This window comes from Hypanus sabinus, chromosome 7 (genome assembly GCF_030144855.1).
Source record: "Hypanus sabinus isolate sHypSab1 chromosome 7, sHypSab1.hap1, whole genome shotgun sequence".
Taxonomy (NCBI): domain Eukaryota; kingdom Metazoa; phylum Chordata; class Chondrichthyes; order Myliobatiformes; family Dasyatidae; genus Hypanus; species Hypanus sabinus.
In genome coordinates, this window is record NC_082712.1 from 103544855 (window position 1) to 103562216 (window position 17362).

Here is a 17362-nt window from a genome sequence, read left to right on the forward strand (position 1 = left end):
TTCATTATGGGAAGGATGTAAAAGCTTTGAAGAGGGCGGAGGGTATTTACCAGGATGCTGCTTGGATTAGGGAGCATGTCTTATGACAATGGGTTGAGTGAGCTAGGGATTTTCTCTTTGTAATGAAAGAGGATGAGAAATGACTTGATAGAGGTCTACAAGGCATAGATCAGTTGGACAGCTAGAGTTGATTTCTAAGGGCTGCAATAGCTGATATGAGGGAGCATAATTTTAAGAAGATTGGATGAAAGTATAGAGGAGACATAAAGGGCCAGGTCTTTACACAGAGCAGTGGGGCAAAGGACTGGGGGTTTGGAGACAACTTCCTCTGAGGTTGGAGGACTGTCTGGTTATGTATGGGTGGCCAAGTGGAAAGAGGAAAAAGGGGCTCTGTACTGTTGATACCTTGTTGTTGCCACTGCTTGTGTTGTGGTGACACTTGCAGGTTGCCCCCAGGTGACACATTTCCCCATGTTTTGATGCACATGTGATAAATAAATAAAAATCTGCTGGCCTGGTGGGAAAGGCAGATACATTAGGGACATTTAAGAGACTCTTAGAGAGGCAAATGGGTGATCAAAAAATGGAGGGCCATGTAGGAGGGAAGGTTTAGATTGATCATGAAGTTAAAAGTCAGCATAACTTGTGGGCTGAAGGGCCTGTACTGTACTCTGATGTTCCATGTTTTATGTCTAGTAGTGCATAGTATTCCTTGGTAAGCAGAGGCTCGGACTGGTGTCTAAACAAAATCACACTTGGACAGACGGCCTAAGTAAGGCAACAATGGTGAGTGTAAAGAACTCGTCCACTAAATTGGCTGTGGTCATATTTACACATACACAAGCAAAACTATTTCCCAAAGCAGTCAGATTGTTTATTGATAATTCAGGGTGTACTTGCATTGGCAATCACTTGTGAGCGCAGCCAGCTGTGAGTTATACTGCTAGGCACTGGTCACTGATTAGTGATACTACATGGAAGGGGAAACCAGCCCCAAGATAAACTGACACTGCCCAGCTGTAGCTTCAGGTTCGTGGGTGTCAACAGCTGTACAGATCTACCCTGGGCCAACATATTGAGACAATAAAAAAGGCACATCAGTGGCTATACAGTGATGAATATGAGATATGGTATGTCACCAAAGTGCCTGGAAATTTTCTACAGGTACCATGGAAAGTATTCTAACTGGATGCATTACTGTCTGATATTGAGGTGCTTGGGGGGGGAGGGGAAAGAGAGAAGAGGAGTAAATTCCAGGGTAGCAATAGCTAATACAATTAATAGATTAAGGTTTTATATCACTGACCTCCATGAAATGTGTTGCTTTGCAGTAGAACAGTGTCATCAATAAAATAGAAAGAGAAAGCTTATGGTGCAAAACTGATGGCCTGGCATTAATTCTGCTTCCTGTGTCTATCCCTGAATTAGGACTTGACCTCTACCTTCCTATTTTGCTCGAAGTACACACATTATTCCTTATTTGTAATTTCTCACTGATTGTTGTATTTCTTTGTTCTATTGGAAAATGTCTTCAAATACTGTCAAACAATCAGTGTCAAGACAAACTGTGGGTACAATAAACTGAGACAAATAAATAATACAAGTCCTTAAAGTGATTGGTACCTCATCTTTATCACACTTCTAACAATTTATATTATTGCACTGTACTGCTGCTTCAGAACAACAGATTTCACAATTTAGGAGGCTCAGCTATATAAAAAAAATCTGAATAGCAAAGATGCTTTCAAAAACTAATGAAAAGTCTCTAAATATTAAAAAAAGATCTACAAGGAGTGAAGAGTTAAAAAACTAAATCAAAATTGGTGTGACCGCCCTTTGCCTTTACTCTTGGGTACATTTTCATGCAGTTTTGTAAGAGAATCAGCTGGTAGATTGTTCTAAGCTTCTTGGAAAATGTGTCAGAATTCTTCTGCAGGTGAGGCAGCCTCGATGATGGTGAGATCAGGGCTCTGTGGAGGCCACACCATCTGTTGCAGAACTCCTTGTTCTCTTTGTCGAGGACAGTTTCTCATGAGTTTGACCGTGTGCCTGGGACTACAGTCCTACTACGGAATGATGTTGGGACCAATCACATTCCTCTGATGGTATTGTACTTCCGTAGTACGGTTTCCATTCATTCTGACCAGCTCAATTCAATTTGCAGAAAAGCAGCCCCAAACCTGCAGGGAACCTCCTAGCTCCTGTTTCAACCAAAAATTTCAAATTTGATTCATCAGACCAGAGCACTTGCTGGTATTGTTCATCACCGCACCAATCCTTGTTTGTGTGCGCGGAAGCGAATCTCGTGGAGGAAGTGCTTTTTCACAACTCTTCCCTGAAGACCACAAGACTTCTCCGGACCGTGGAGGGGTTCCACTGCTATGTGTTCAGAGCTGATGTCAGCGCTGGACGACTTTCGATTCAGAAGCTACACAGTTTCCATGACTGACCACTACATTTCTGATCCTAACCTTTGCCCGTCTTTGTGTTTCTGCAGAAGAGCCTGGACCACACATCTTGAAACCGTTTGCCGCAAAAATCTACTTGGGAGAGACCTTGCTGATTCAGGATGACGGACCTGCGTCTTGGTGCTCCGCTCCCTCTTGTTACAACCCTAACCTTTTAGCGTGGTTGTGCTTCTCCCGGTTTGATTCCTTCTACATCTGTTTCTAATAATCAGTTTAATTCATTCCACTCATCAGGCACCCGTTTATCATCTTTGTTCAATCGTACATGCGCTATAAACCTACAAAGTAATCAAATCTTTATTTGAAAAGTGGTCTATTACCTAATGTTACTTTAACGAAATATAAAATTTCTAACATTTTTGGAAAAATGTTTAGAAAAGAGCAATTCTATTTCCATTGACTGACGCAGGAATTAAGACATTTAAATTAAAATTTAAAAAATTTAGGGTGCTCAAGACTTGACGTTTAATGGCGGTTTTAACAGTACTGTATGTTGCTGATATTGAATCCGATTCGGAAGAGCAGGAAGCGGTTATAAGAATTGCCATAGACCGAAGCCTTAAATTACTTTAAATCATTCTCACTTGCGAGAAATATTTAGGAACTGAAAGTCTAAAATAATCCCTCACCTTCCCACACACACAAGCATGCAAGATTACCGTCTCTTTGAAGTGCAGTCTTTTCAGGAGAGCGGACAGCGATTGTGATGTTAAAACACAGCGTGACTCGCTTCACAATGCCGATCACCAGCAGGGAATATTAATATGGGGACTGCGAGATCTCCCAACAGAGAGCTGTCCCTCTCTGACCATGCATGGGCCCGAGCCTATCCCATCCACCCTGGGGTCGAACGAAAACCAACTATGAAATGCGTAAGTGTATTGTTCTGGGTTATCGTCACAAAACAAGGTTTTCCTGGATACAAGTATTTAGCACACCACCTAAAAGGCAAATTTACCCAATATCTGCTCTTAGCCCGCACCGCTCTTCCACGGAAAACTCTGGAATTCGATGGACACCCCGACACGTTGAAGGGAACATTTGTGACCCTTCGGGATAGGTTTCAAACTGAGGAGTGCAGGACATGACAAGCACTGGATCTTACGGGGAACGAGTAATAAAACCACAAATTCAAACATCAAAAGGGATAAGATTTTATTTTTTTTATACAAAATTGACGAGCAATCTCTTTGGAATCCGACTGATTTGTAGAGGATTAGCAAAACCTTTGTTAACACAAGAGAACTTCGAGGGGTGGGCGTCCTCAAATGGGATTAACATTCACTAAAAATAATTCACTTAAAAGTAAACACGCTGACCATTTTCCCCGGCAATAAATTTCAAACTTCTTTACAGCCCGCATCCTGTCCACTAAACGATCCGGGAACTCGTTTTAAAAACACAAACTAGAACTATTTGTTCAACAGGTCCGAGCTCCAGCGCACGGCGAGTTTACACGCAGCCAAGCGGCGCTCACTCGCCGCAGACCACTCAGCAAACTCCGGCCGATTCCTACACACCATCGACCGGGTATACGCGGTAAGAACACCTTGCACAAACATCGATAAATACTGTACAGCCTAAAAAAAGCACCGCGCGAACTTAAAAATAGATCTATATATCGCTTAAAAGCAGCACGTGAAGCAATGTCTGCAGTTTGGCAGCTGTGACACAGAAAGCAAACCATACAAATTTATATTAAAAACTTGGTTACGATAACTGCGGAGGTCATTGTAATAATTTTCAACGTTAGATACCCACTTGCAACTTACAAAACCACGAGAAATTCGTTGGAAGTTGGGTGTGTGCGTTGATAAACCTGTCGCCATACAGCGACTAGGATGGAAGTTTCATACGAGTCTCTCCCCTCGAGGTTGCCCGGGTAACTGAGCCTGGGCTTGACTGTGGGCAAGATGAACAAAACAATTCGTGTATTAACACGCACAATCATCTCCCCTTGTGTAACCTGACGACAAAACTCAGTCCATACATTACAATTTTTAAAAACGTCCTCACTAAGACTGATAGATACAGTGAATAAGAATAACTCCTTGCGAAAGTATTTTAGAGCCGATTGCTGGCCGTCCCCGGTCAGATATGCGAGAGGGGCATTGTGCCGTTCAGCGGAAAGTTCTGGTAGAGCTGAGGCAACGGGTGGTAACTGCGGTGACCGCGTACCTCCTGTCCTTCGCTGCTGGGGAGGAACAGGTTGACGGCGTCGCGCAGCTCCCCCGGCACCTGCGTGCCAGCTCCGGCCTCGCTCTTGGGCCCGGAGACGGGTGACTGGTGGCCGTAGGGAGGCGGAAGACCGTAAGGCAACGACCCGCCGAGATAGGCCTGAGAAGCGGGCGGGTACTGCAGCTCGTAGCGGGGTTGAAGTGCGGCTGGCGGCTGTTGATAGGTCAGGGTCTCGGGTGGAAACGTCGCGAAACCCCCGGCGGAACCCCAGCCATAGGAATCGAGGTGCGGGTTGCCGCTGGGTCCTTGCGCTTGTAGTGTTCCACCACCCAGGGGGACCTTGGTTTCATTTCGAGACAATGCCTTGCCCTTGCGTCGGGGCCGATATTTATAATCCGGATAGTCCTTCATGTGCACGGCTCGCAGCCTCTTGGCCTCGTCGATGAATGGCCGCTTCTCTGAATCGCTCAGCAGTTTCCACTCTGCTCCCAGCCGCTTGCTAATCTCCGAGTTGTGCATTTTTGGGTGTTGCTGTGCCATTTTCCTCCTCTGACCCCTGGACCAGACCATGAAGGCATTCATGGGCCGCTTCACCTTGTCCACATCTACTTTGGAACTTGCCGCGGGGCTCGCCTGCTCCAGGACACCGAACATCTTGCAGTCCAGGTGACTCCAGGCACTGCAGTTTATACAGGTTAATCACCAGCCAATCAACGCACTCCCAAGCTCCGGCCCCGCCCATCCATATCATGATGTCACCCTTTCCCCTCCCCGCTAGGGTGGGGCTGCACGCCGGGAAGTTTCGGAGATCCTCAATGTAAACTCTATGCAAATACTTCACCTCCACCACCCCTCCATATTCTGCAACTTCTACATCCTACCCGATATCCCGTTCCCACAGTAAAACACTGCCCTGTTACTGTAACCCTACACCCTTTCCCGTCTCCAGCCCATACACCCCACCCGTGTCCGCAGCCTGCCTCGGGCCTCTGCACCACTCGCTGTCTCGCTCACCTTCAGCCTTCCCTGTCTCTGTAACTCCATTCGGCCCATGTTATCCCCTTTTAGCGTGCGGATCTCACACTTCATTAAGAACTGAACCCACTCATGTCTCCAGCAGCCGCGACCTCCCCCACACACACTGTCACCTGCCTCTCACTTCACCCCGGTTAAATAGTCCAATTCCTCCATAGCCCCGATCATTTAACGCTCTTCCGACCCCTCCCTCTGTGACCCTCTCCAACCCCTACGCCAGTATGTGTAACCCCCTCCGGCCCCTACAATCTCCCTGTAACATCACTCAACCACTACAGTTCCTTTCAGAATGGAACAGGAGAGTCACCCGCACTGGGAGGCTTTACTAAGCACAACTCCGCCAGTCTGGGTTATACCCGGCATTTTCGGTAGTAAATCTCCGTAGACAGTGAGTGCATCGCTTTTCAGCACTCGTGGTCTGAGCAGGGTTTCCAAGGTGTGGTCTCTCCGCAGAATTAGTTCTAACAAAACCTCACGACTTTGGGAAGTTGGAGCCTGCAAGCTGCGGTTAGTCATCAGCGAGATACCAGCCCTTCCCCTGAGCGATTCCCCGGCTCTACGGAACGATCATAAACACTCAATTGTTGTTAGTAACGCGGAGGGTAGGGTCAGCCTGCAGAGACGAACGAGATTCAGTTATCTCAGACAGCAAAAAATCTGCAGATGCTGGAAATCCAAAGCAACACACACAAAATGCTGGAGGCCAGCAGGCCAGGCAGCATCCATGGAAAAGAGTTTTGGGCTGAGACCCTTCATCAGAACTCTGACTTCTCACCTTTTTTCTCCAGTCCTGTCGAAGGGTCTCAGCCCGAAACATCGACTGTTTATTCATTTCCATAGATGCTGCCTGGCCCGCTGAGCTCCTCCGGGATTCTGTGTGAGTTGTTCAGTTGTCTCCGGATCAGAGTTTATTATCCCTGACGCCGAGACCCAGAGCAATATAGCACGAGTACAGGCCCTTTGGCCCATCCAGTCTATGCTGATCCTCCATGTTCAACGGTTACACTTAATGTCTGAGAACGTTGACAGCATACAACCTGAAATTCTTACTCTCCACAACTTTCCACAAGCAGAAGAAAGACCCCAAAGAATGAGTGACAGGAAAACATTAGCCCCCTCGCTTCAGCTACTCACAAGCAGCAAGTACCAACACTCAATAACGCGGCAAACAACCACAGGAAGGGTGAAAAAGTCGTCTTGCACAGGTCCATTCATTGAAACGGTTCATTGAGTCAATACAACGTTAAACAATAGCAGAATGCAAATAGTATTTCAGTGAGTGCAGGCAGACAATAAGGTGCGAGAGCCACGACCAGGTAGATGGCGATGTCCAATACTTAACGATCGTTAAACCGGTGCTTTGAGTTTAACTGGATTTTAATGAACTGACGTGCGCGTTCATATGTAAGAGAAGTGTCTCACCATACTCCGGATCCTACGACAATAACAAAGAAAAGTGTTGTGATATGGAAGTTTAGGATAGATAGGTAAATGGAAGGGAGGGGATTGGAGGGATGTGGCCGAATGCGAGAAATTGGCGGTTGCTGGGTGGTCAGCATGGACTGTAGGGGCCGAAGGGCCTGTATCCGTGTCAGGGGTAATAAATCTGATTCTATTACTGGTCGTTAGTGTCTGTGAGTTGATCCAACCCACCAACCCTTCTCTCTCGCCAATCAGTTTTAAACAAAAGCAGATTTATTACAAGTCACCAGAAACCACACAAATAACTAAACAAACTCTAAATTAGAATATTCCCATTTTCATCCAGGATACAATCCTTCATTATGTCCATGGACACCGTGTTTCTTTTTCCCCGAGGATACACAGGCATTATCTGACAGTCCTCCTGGTGTGGGGTGTGTGTGTTTGGGGGGGGGAGAGAGAGAGAGAGAGGGAAGGAGAGGGAGAGTGAGAGAGTGACAGTGTGTGTATGTGAGAGAGAGTGACAGTGAGTGTGTGAGTGACAGTGTGTTGTGAGAGAGTGTGTGAGGGAGAGAGTGACAGTGTGTGTGTGAGAGTGACAGTGTGTGTGTGAGAGAGAGAGTGACAGTGTGTTGTAAGAGAGTGTGTGAGGGAGAGAGTGACAGTGTATGTGAGAGTGAGTGTGTGAGAGAGTGACAGTGTGTATGTGAGAATGACAGTGTGTTGTGAGAGAGAGTGACAGTGTGTGTGTGAGAGAGTGACAGTGTATGTGTGAGAGAGTGACAGTGAGTGTGTGAGAGAATGACAGTGTGTTGTGAGAGAGTGTGTGAGGGAGAGAGTGACAGTGTGTGTGTGAGAGTGACAGTGTGTGTTTGAGAGAGAATGACAGTGTGTGTGAGAGAGAGTGACAGTGTGTTGTGAGAGAGTGTGTGAGGGAGAGAGTGAGTGTGTTGTGAGAGAGTGTGTGAGGGAGAGAGTGACAGTGTGTTGTGAGTGACAGTGTGCGTGTGAGAGAGTGACAGTGTTGTGAGAGTGACAGCGTGTGTGTGAGAGAGAGAGTGACAGTGTATGTGAGAGAGAGTGACAGCGTGCGTGTGAGAGAGTGACAGTGTGTTGTGAGAGAGTGTGTGAGGGAGAGAGTGACTGTGTGTTTGAGAGAGAATGACAGTGTGTGTGTGAGAGAGTGACAGTGTGTTGTGTGAGAGAGTGACAGTGTGTGTGTGAGAGTGACAGTGTGTGTGTGAGAGAGTGACAGTGTGTTGTGAGAGAGAGTGACAGTGTTTTGAGAGTGACTGTGTGTTTGAGAGAGAGTGACAGTGTGTTGTGAGAGAGTGACAGTGTGTTGTGAGAGAGTGATAGTGTGTTGTGAGAGTGACAGTGTATGTGAGAGTGAGTGTGTGTTTGAGAGAGAGTGACAGTGTGTGTGTGAGTGACAGTGTTGTGAGTGACAGTGCGTGTGAGAGTGACAGTGTATGTTTGAGAGAGAGTGACAGTGTGTGTGTGAGAGAGTGACAGTGTGTGTGAGAGAGAGTGACAGTGTGTTGTGACAGTGTGTGTGTGAGAGACTGACAGTGTTGTGAGAGTGACAGCGTGTGTGTGAGAGTGAGTGACAGTGCGTGTGAGAGTGACAGTGTGTGTTTGAGAGAGAGTGACAGTGTGTGTGTGAGAGAGTGACAGTGCGTGTGAGAGTGACAGTGTGTTGTGAGAGAGTGTGTGAGGGAGAGAGTGACAGTGTGTGTGAGAGAGTGTGTGAGGGAGAGAGTGACAGTGTGTTGTGAGTGACAGTGTGTGTGAGAAGTGTGTGAGGGAGAGAGTGACAATGTGTGTTTGAGAGAGTGACAGCGTGTGTGAGAGTGTGAGGGAGAGAGTGACAGTGTGTGTGTGAGAGAGTGAGTGCGTGTGAGAGTGACAGTGTTGTGAGAGAGAGTGACAGTGTGTGTGAGAGAGAGTGAGTGCGTGTGAGAGTGACAGTGTGTTGTGAGAGAGAGTGACAGTGTGTTGTGAGAGAGAGTGACAGTGTGTGTGAGAGAGAGTGAGTGCGTGTGAGAGTGACAGTGTGTTGTGAGAGAGAGTGAGTGTGTTGTGAGAGAGTGTGTGAGGGAGAGTGACAGTGTGTGTGAGAAAGAGTGACAATGTGTTGTGAGAGTGACAGTGTGTGTGTGAGAGAGAGAGTGACAGTGTGCGTGTGAGAGAGTGACAGTGAGTGTGTAAGAGAGAGTGACAGTGTGTTGTGAGAGATGGTGACAGTGTGTTGTGAGAGTGTGTGAGAGTGACAGTGTGTGTGTGTGAGAGTGAGTGACAGTGCATGTGAGAGTGACAGTGTGTGTTTGAGAGAGAGTGACAGTGTGTGTGTGAGAGAGTGACAGTGCGTGTGAGAGTGACAGTGTGTTGTGAGAGAGTGTGTGAGGGAGAGAGTGACAGTGTGTTGTGAGTGACAGTGTGTGTGAGAGAGTGTGTGAGGGAGAGAGTGACAGTGTGTTGTCAGAGTGACAGCGTGTGTGAGAGAGAGTGAGTGCGTGTGAGAGTGACAGTGTGTTGTGAGAGAGAGTGACAGTGTGTTGTGAGAGAGAGTGACAGTGTGAGAGAGAGAGTGAGTGCGTGTGAGAGTGACAGTGTGTTGTGAGAGAGTGACAATGTGTGTGAGAGAGAGAGTGAGTGCGTTTGAGAGTGACAGTGTGTTGTGAGAGAGACAGTGTGTATGTGAGAGAGAGTGCGTGTGAGAGTGACAGTGTGTTGTGAGAGAGAGTGACAGTGTGTTGTGAGAGAGTGACAGTGTGTGTGAGAAAGAGTGACAATGTGTTGTGAGAGTGACAGTGTGTGTGTGAGAGAGAGTGACAGTGTGTTGTGAGAGATAGTGACAGTGTGTTGTGAGAGTGTGTGAGAGTGACAGTGTGTTGTCAGAGAGTGACAGTGTGTGTGAGAGAGAGTGAGTGCATGTGAGAGTGACAGTGTGTTGTGAGAGAATGTGTGAGGGAGAGAGTGACAGTGTGTATGTGAGAGTGACAGTGTGTTGTGAGAGAGTGACAGTGTGTTGTGAGAGTGACAGTGCGTGTGAGAGAGTGACAGTGTGTTGTGAGAGAGTGTGTGAGGGAGAGTGACAGTGTGTGTGAGATGAAGTGACAATGTGTTGTGAGAGTGACAGTGTGTGTGTGTGTGAGAGAGTGACAGTGTGTTGTGAGAGTGTGTGTTTGAGAGAGTGACAGTGTGTGTGCGAGAGTGACAGTGTGTGTGAGAGAGAGTGACAGTGTGTTGTGAGAGAGAGTGACAGTGTGTTGTGAGAGTGACAGTGTGTGTTTGAGAGAGAGTGACTGTGTGTGTGTGAGAGAGTGACAGTGTTGTGAGAGAGTGTGTGAGGGAGGGAGTGACAGTGTGCATGTGAGAGTGACAGTGTGTGTTTGAGAGAGAGTGACAGTGTGTTGTGAGAGAGTGTATGAGGGAGAGAGTGAGTGTGTGTGTGTGAGAGAGTGACAGTGTGTGTGAGAGTGAGTAACAGTGTATTGTGAGTGACAGTGTGTGTGAGAGAGTGACAGCGTGTGTGTGAGAGTGATTGACAGTGCGTGTGAGAGTGACAGTGTGTGTTTGAGAGAGTGACAGTGTGTGTGTGAGAGAGTGACAGTGTGTGTGTGAGAGAGAGTGACAGTGTGTTGTGACAGTGTGTGTGAGAGAGAGTGACAGTGTATTGTGAGTGACAGTGTGTGAGAGAGTGACAGTGTGTGTGAGGGAGAGAGTGACAGTGTATGTGAGAGTGACAGTGTGTGTGTGAGAGAGAATGACAGTGTGTGTGAGAGAGAGTAACAGTGTGTTGTGAGTGACAGTGTGTGTGTGAGAGAGTGACAGTATTGTGAGAGTGACAGCGTGTGTGTGAGAGTGAGTGACAGTGCGTGTGAGAGTGACAGTGTGTGTTTGAGAGAGTGACAGTGTGTGTGTGAGAGAGTGACAGTGTGTGTGTGAGAGAGAGTGACAGTGTATTGTGAGTGACAGTGTGTGTGAGAGAGTGTGTGAGGGAGAGAGTGACAGTGTGTGTTTGAGAGAGAGTGACAGTGTGTGTGTGTGTGAGAGTGACAGCGTGAGTGTGACAGTGCGTGTGAGAGAGTGACAGTGAGTGTGTGTGAGAGTGAGTGACAGTGCGTGTGAGAGAGTGTGTGTGTGAGAGAGTGACAGCGTGTGTGTGAGAGTGAGTGACTGCGTGTGAGAGAATGACAGCGTGTGTGTGAGAGTGAGTGACAGTGCGTGTGACAGAGTGACAGTGCGTGTGAGAGAGAGAGTGACAGTGTGTGTATGAGAGAATGAGAGTGGGTGTGTGTGTGTGTGTGTGAGAGAGAGAGAGAGAGAGAGAGAGAGAGAGAGAGAGAGAGAAAGAATCTGACAGGAGAGGAGAACATAATGAAGAGTCTCGGCTCAAAACGTCGTCTGTTCATTTTTCTCCTCCATAGATCCTGGCCTGCTGAGTTCCTCCAGCGTTCTGTGGATGTGTGTGTTTGTGTGAGTGTGTGTGCTGTAGGTGTGTTTGTGTGGATGTGTGTGTGTGTGTCCTGTATGTGTGGATGTGTGTGTTTGTGAGTGTGTACTGTATGTGTGTTTGTGTGGATGTGTGTGTGTAAGTGTGTGTGTGTTCTGTATGTGTGTTTGTGTGAGTGTGTGCGTGTACTGTATGTGTGTTTGTGTGGATGTGTGTGTTTATAAGTGAAGTGGTATGTTGTTGGGGTGTTGTTGGTGTACGATAGTGGTATTTAAGAGGCTGTCAACTAGACACAGGAATACGCAGGAAACGCAGGGATATGGATCACGTGCAGGCAGAAGGCATTAGTGTGATGTCATTCCTGTCCAGCACAGACGCGGCGGGCCGAAGCGCCCGTTTCATGTTCTGTTTACCACTCCCGCTCTTCGCTTTCTGTCTGTCCTGAGGGAGGGAGGGAGGGAGATTCACTCTTGGAAAAGAGGCGTCTCCCGGCTCTGCGGATAAGGAACAGGTTGTTCCGCCAGCACCTTGAATCTTATTTAATTTCAGATCTACGGCATCTGCGGCGCTTTGTTTCCCGCTGTCTTGTTAATGACCTGAGGAGGAGGTGGAGTTCATAGTGAATCCGGGGGGGGGGGGGGGGGAAACCCTCCCCACGAGGTCGGGTCCCATTCTGCAGGGTAATTTTCACATGAGTGACAAGAAGGGAAGGGGAGAATGGCCAGATGGACAGAAGCGACGGTCGCGAGAAGGAGGAAAGCAAATTGCAAGATAAAATAGGAAATGTTGCAAAGACTCCATTGACTATGTCAAGTCTATATGGTAGCACGTGCCCGTGACGAGGCTGCAAAGATGCAGCTCAATGCGCCTTTTCAGTAAACTCAACTTTGACAAGTTGCAGACTATTGGTCAGGGGAAAGAAACATCAATTAGTTTCTCTTTTCACACTGTCCGACCCTACAGAGTTGTAGATCGAGCACGGAAGCGGAATATAAAGGGGGGGGGGAGGGGAAGGAGGTCTAGCTAGAAGATATGGTGGGTGGGAAAGGTAAAGGACTGGAGAAGAAGGGATATGACAGTGGGATGGAGGAGGGACCTAGGGGAAGGTATAGGCAGGTTAGGAGAAAGCCAGGTAGGTTATGGAGGAAGAGACCTTGATGCCATCAGTTTGGAAGCTGGCCAGGCTTTGTATGTGTTGCTCCTCCACCCTGAGAATGGCCTCATTGTGACAGAAGAGGAAGCCGTGGACAGACATGTTGGAATGGGAATGGAGAGCGGAATTAAAATGGTTGGCCACTGGGAAATTTCTCTCGTCCCACCTGCCCGATATAGATGCCCCTTCCAATAAAGAATTCCACCCCTCCCCTCTTCTTCTATTCCCCACTCTGGCCTTTCACCTCCCCCTGGCCCCCCTCCCCCTTTTCTTCTTCCACTCTCCACTCCTATCAGAATCCTTTTACTCCAGCCCTCCCCCCACCCGTATCACATTCCAGCTCGCCTCCTTCCCCTCTCCCGGTTTTTTATTCCAGCGTCTTCCCCCTTCCCTCTCGTTCCTGATGGAGCGTCTCGGCTCGAAACGTCAACTGCTCATTCATTTCCATAGATGCTGCCTGGCCCGCTGAGCTCCTTCCACATTTTGTGTGTGCTGCTCTGGATTTGCAGAATCTGCTGTCTCTTACTCCAACCCTGTCATTTGTTTGCTAATTCCGGGAGCTCTTTCAAATTCTTGCACCTTTTGAAGACAAACTCCAATTTGCCCAAGCTGTGCGTTGCTGGTGGGAAGCGGCGGTCATTCAATGAACTGGACATGGGATTGGGTGAGGCTTTAGCCGTTGCCTAGGATACAGGGCAAGGGTTGAATGGAGTCCCGGACGGACGTTGTCATTCATCCGCCCACCGCTTACAACATGGTGCACCTGCCCGCGACGGGACATTAATCAGAAGACCAAAGCGCCCTCGACGTTTCAAAGGGAGTCATTGACCGATCCGAGACATCCTCAGTAACAGGGCCGAGGTTTTATCCCGAGGTTACGTTGCCGTCGGCAGGCTGGGTCATCTCGCAGGGGGTGGGATCTTGCTGTACACAGGGGGCTGAGTGGAGGGTCATCCGAAGAGTTCTGAGGGAGGAGAGAGCCCCTCTTCAGGATAGGCTGACAATGCATCAATAGTGCCACACTCCCTCTGCATCGCCCGTCTCCTCCCCTCCCCTCCCGCAGGCTGATTCCGACCAGGCTAAAGAGGCATGTCCGGTCTTCTCCTCGGGATCTTTTACAAACACTGCGTTAACAGCTCGTTATTCACATCAGTAGGAACACAGTCTGTTGGAGGAATTTCGCTGCTGGGGTCCAAATTAATCCTCCCCTCCCCCGTCACCCTCGACTCCAGCACAGCGAACAGACCGGCAGAACCGCACAGAACAGGCCCTTCGGCCCACGATGTTGGCCGACTGCCCAACTGTACTAGTCCTTTCTGTGCCGATGGAGAGTCTCGGTGCTAAACCTCCAGCAGGCTGTGGGTGTTGTCCAACCCTGAACATTGATGTTCCAATCTGTCAGCCTCGCCAGCACACCAGCCGTGACAGAACTTTCCAGACACCCACCACTCTGTGTAAAAGAAAAGCACACATCCCTTGAACCTACCCCCTTACCGTAAAAGCACCCCCACTCTCTCCGGGAGGCTCCGACAGTAACACCGCTCACCCAGAGCTGGTCAACAATAAACGGGAGATAAGATAGACCCTTTGGGGATGTGCGGGGCTCAGACCTCGGCCAAAGTAACAGAGGACTGAACCCAGATCTTCTGTCCAACAGCAGCAGGGTTTGGTAGGCAGGGGGGGGGGGAAGATAGCGATTAAGATTGACTTTATATATCACGTGTGTCTCGAACAGCGAAAAGCGATGTTTGGACAACCAACACAGGCCTAGGATATGGAGTGTTCGCGTGCTTCCAGCGCCAACACAGGATGCCCAAAACTCACTCACTCTACCGTATGTATGCCTGTGGAATGTGGGAGAAAACCGGGGAATATGCCGACACCGAGAGTTACACTGACTCAGGGTAAAGAGATCGGTCGCCACAGGGCTGAATGGCCTTCCTACTGGAGCTGTGCCGAGCATTCAGGGGACGAAACGCGCTAACCTAGTCACACTGCTGCTCCCTCGCCCACAAAATAGAAAGGAAGTTCATACGATACCCCTCAATACTACCCCTCTCACAGAGTACGGCTTCCTTAGCCTCAAGATGGATTACATTGGATGTGGAACGCAGGAGAAAAGGTGTTCCAACTCCTCGCACCCTCCGGGGAGTGACACGCGGAGTACGTACGGGTCCAAGCTCGGAATTAGGACTGCGGCCTGGATGTGTCCTGAGCTGGTGGGTAGGGCGGGGACAAGGGGAGATCTGTCCGCTCCGTTTCTGCACAAGCAGCCCGCTAGGGAGAGGCGGGGGAAGGAAAGGTAGGGGAGATGCCGGCAAGCACTGGGAGGGGTTGTAGAGGTTGTGCTAGCGAGAGGAGGGGAGGAAAGGGCCAGGTGTCAGCGGAGGGGACGGGGGGAGGACGCGCGCGCACGTATGAGGCTGTTCGTCCGAACCGGTTTTCACCCAGATAAGTCTGGATTGGATGGTGTGAAAGGGGATGTCTGGGGGTGGACGAAGCCCTGACGAAGGGTCTCGGCCCGAAACGTCGACAGCGCTTCTCCCTGTAGATGCTGCCTGACCTGCTGTGTTCCACCAGCATTTTGTGTGTGTTGCTTGAAATTCCAGCATCTGCAGATTTCCTCGTGTCTGGGGTGGATGTTCTTTCTTGTGGTTGGTGGGATTTGGGTTGGGTCTCTTTTTCGTACAAACAAGCTGGAGGAATTCAGCAGGTCGGGCAGCATCCGTTGAAAGGAGCAGTCAACGTTTCGGGCCGAGACTATAAAGAAGGTGGGGGGAAGGTGGAAAACCAATCAGAGGAAAGATCAAGGGGTGGGGGAGAGGAAGCAGGGAGGGGATAGGCAGGAGAGGTAAAGAAGGAATGTAAGGGCAAAGCACTATGGGTAGTAGAAGAAGACAGAATCATGAGGGAGGTGATAGGCAGCTAGAAGAGGAGACAGAGTGAAAGTGGGATGGGGGAAGGGAGAGGGAGGGAATTACCAGAAGTTAGAGAATTCGATGTTCATACCAAGGGGCTGGAGACTACCCAGATGGTAGATGAGGTGTTGCTCCTCCAATTGAAGTTTGGCCTCATCATGGCAGTAGAGGAGGCCATGTGTGGACATATCCGAATGGGAATGTGAAGCAGAGTTGAATTGAGTGGCAACTGGGAGATCCTGTCTGTTGTGGCGGACGGAGTGTAGGTGCTCGACGAAGCGGCTCCCCCAATCTGCGTCAGGCCGCACCGGGAGCACCGGATGCAATAGATGACCCCAACAGACTCACAAGTGAAGTGTTGCCTCACCTGGAAGGACAGATTGGGGCCCTGAGCCCCTTAGTATGAACATCGAATTCTCCAACTTCCAGTAATCCACTCCCTCTCCCTTCCCTCATCCCACTTTCACTCTGGCGCCTCTTCTAGCTGCCTATCACCTCTTTCATGACTCTGCGTTCTTCTACTACCCATTCCTTCTTCACCTCTCCTGCCTATCCCCTCCCTGCTTCCCCCCCACCCCTTGATCTTTCCTCCGACTGGTTTTCCACCCTCCCCCCACCTTCTTTATAGGGCCCCTGCCCCCTCCTTCTTCAGTCCTGATGTAGGGTCTCGCCCGAAACGTTGACTGCTCCTTTCCACGGACGCTGCCTGACCTGCTGAGTTCATCCAGCTGTTTATACGTGTTGATTTGACCACAGCATCTGCAGTGTACTTTGTGTTCTCTTTTTCGAATATCCCTCAAACTGTACCATTGCGGGTCTTTGTCCCCGATGACACCGTTGCTGTTGGCAGAATCTTAGATAGTGATGAGAAGACCAACTGGAGTGAGCTGGTTGAGAGTACAACAGCCTTGCATTCAAAGTCAGGAGGGGAAGTTGGGCGACCAGCAGCCAAAAGGGACAGCAGCTTCATCTCTCGGTGCCAATATTTTGAAAGATCTCTCCTGGACCCAGCATACTGAATAACTACAAAGGCACAGAGTGGCTACATTTCATTGGGAGTTTGAGGGGTTTTGGTATGTCACGAAAGACTTGCAACTGCATACACATATACTATCAATTTGACTGTATCGTTGTCTGGTTTGGAGGTGCTAATGCACAGGAATGGAAAAATCTGCAGAGGGTTGTCGACTCCATGAGCTCCATCATGGCTACAACCTTCCCCAAAATCGAGAGCATCTTTAAAAAAGGCAGTGCCTCAAGATGGCAGAGGGCCTTCACTATACACCACATGAGCTCTTCACAGGAAGACGGTACAGGAGCCTGGGGCACACAGTGATTTAGGAACAGCTTCTTCCCCTCCGCAATCAAATTTCGGAATAGTCCATAAACTCATAAAAACCTCCTATGGGATCCCACCACCAGACACATCTTCCCCTCCCCCCTCCCCCCCCACTCTCGGCTTTCCGCAGGGATCGCTCCCTACGCGACTCCCTTGTCCATTCATCCCGCCCCTCCCCTCCCCACGGACCTCCCTCCGGGTACTCATCCCTGCAAATGGAAGAAGTGCTACACCTGCCCCCAAACTTCTTCCCTCACCACCATCCCAGGCCGCAGACAGTCCTTTCAGGTGAGGCACCACTTCACCGCAGACTGGGAGACCGTTTCGCCGAACACCGGCGCTCAGTCCTCCTGCAGTGGCGGGATCTCCCTGTGGCCACACACTTCAATT

General features: G+C 49.3%; 2 protein-coding genes across 2 annotated transcripts in view; both read right to left on the reverse strand.

The window, feature by feature from the left end:
• Positions 1-3608: 3608 nt before the first annotated feature.
• LOC132397070 (transcription factor Sox-19b-like) lies at positions 3609-6229 on the reverse strand. The gene has a single exon (XM_059975327.1). The coding sequence runs from the start codon at positions 5298-5300 to the stop codon at positions 4560-4562; it is 741 nt and encodes a 246-aa protein (XP_059831310.1). The 5' UTR covers positions 5301-6229; the 3' UTR covers positions 3609-4559.
• An 805-nt stretch (positions 6230-7034) lies between these two features.
• The window catches only part of LOC132397072 (uncharacterized), a 280816-nt gene continuing 270488 nt past the window's right edge, over positions 7035-17362 (reverse strand). The window contains exon 14 of the mRNA XM_059975332.1: positions 7035-7116. Coding sequence (XP_059831315.1) covers positions 7100-7116 — 17 coding nt within the window. The 3' untranslated portion in view covers positions 7035-7099. The remainder of the gene's footprint in view (positions 7117-17362) is intronic.

What these genes read in the sequence shown, in the direction of transcription:
- LOC132397070 (XM_059975327.1), bottom strand. Translation starts at nt 5,300, where the DNA reads ATGTTCGGTGTCCTGGAGCAGGCGAGCCCCGCGGCAAGTTCCAAAGTA.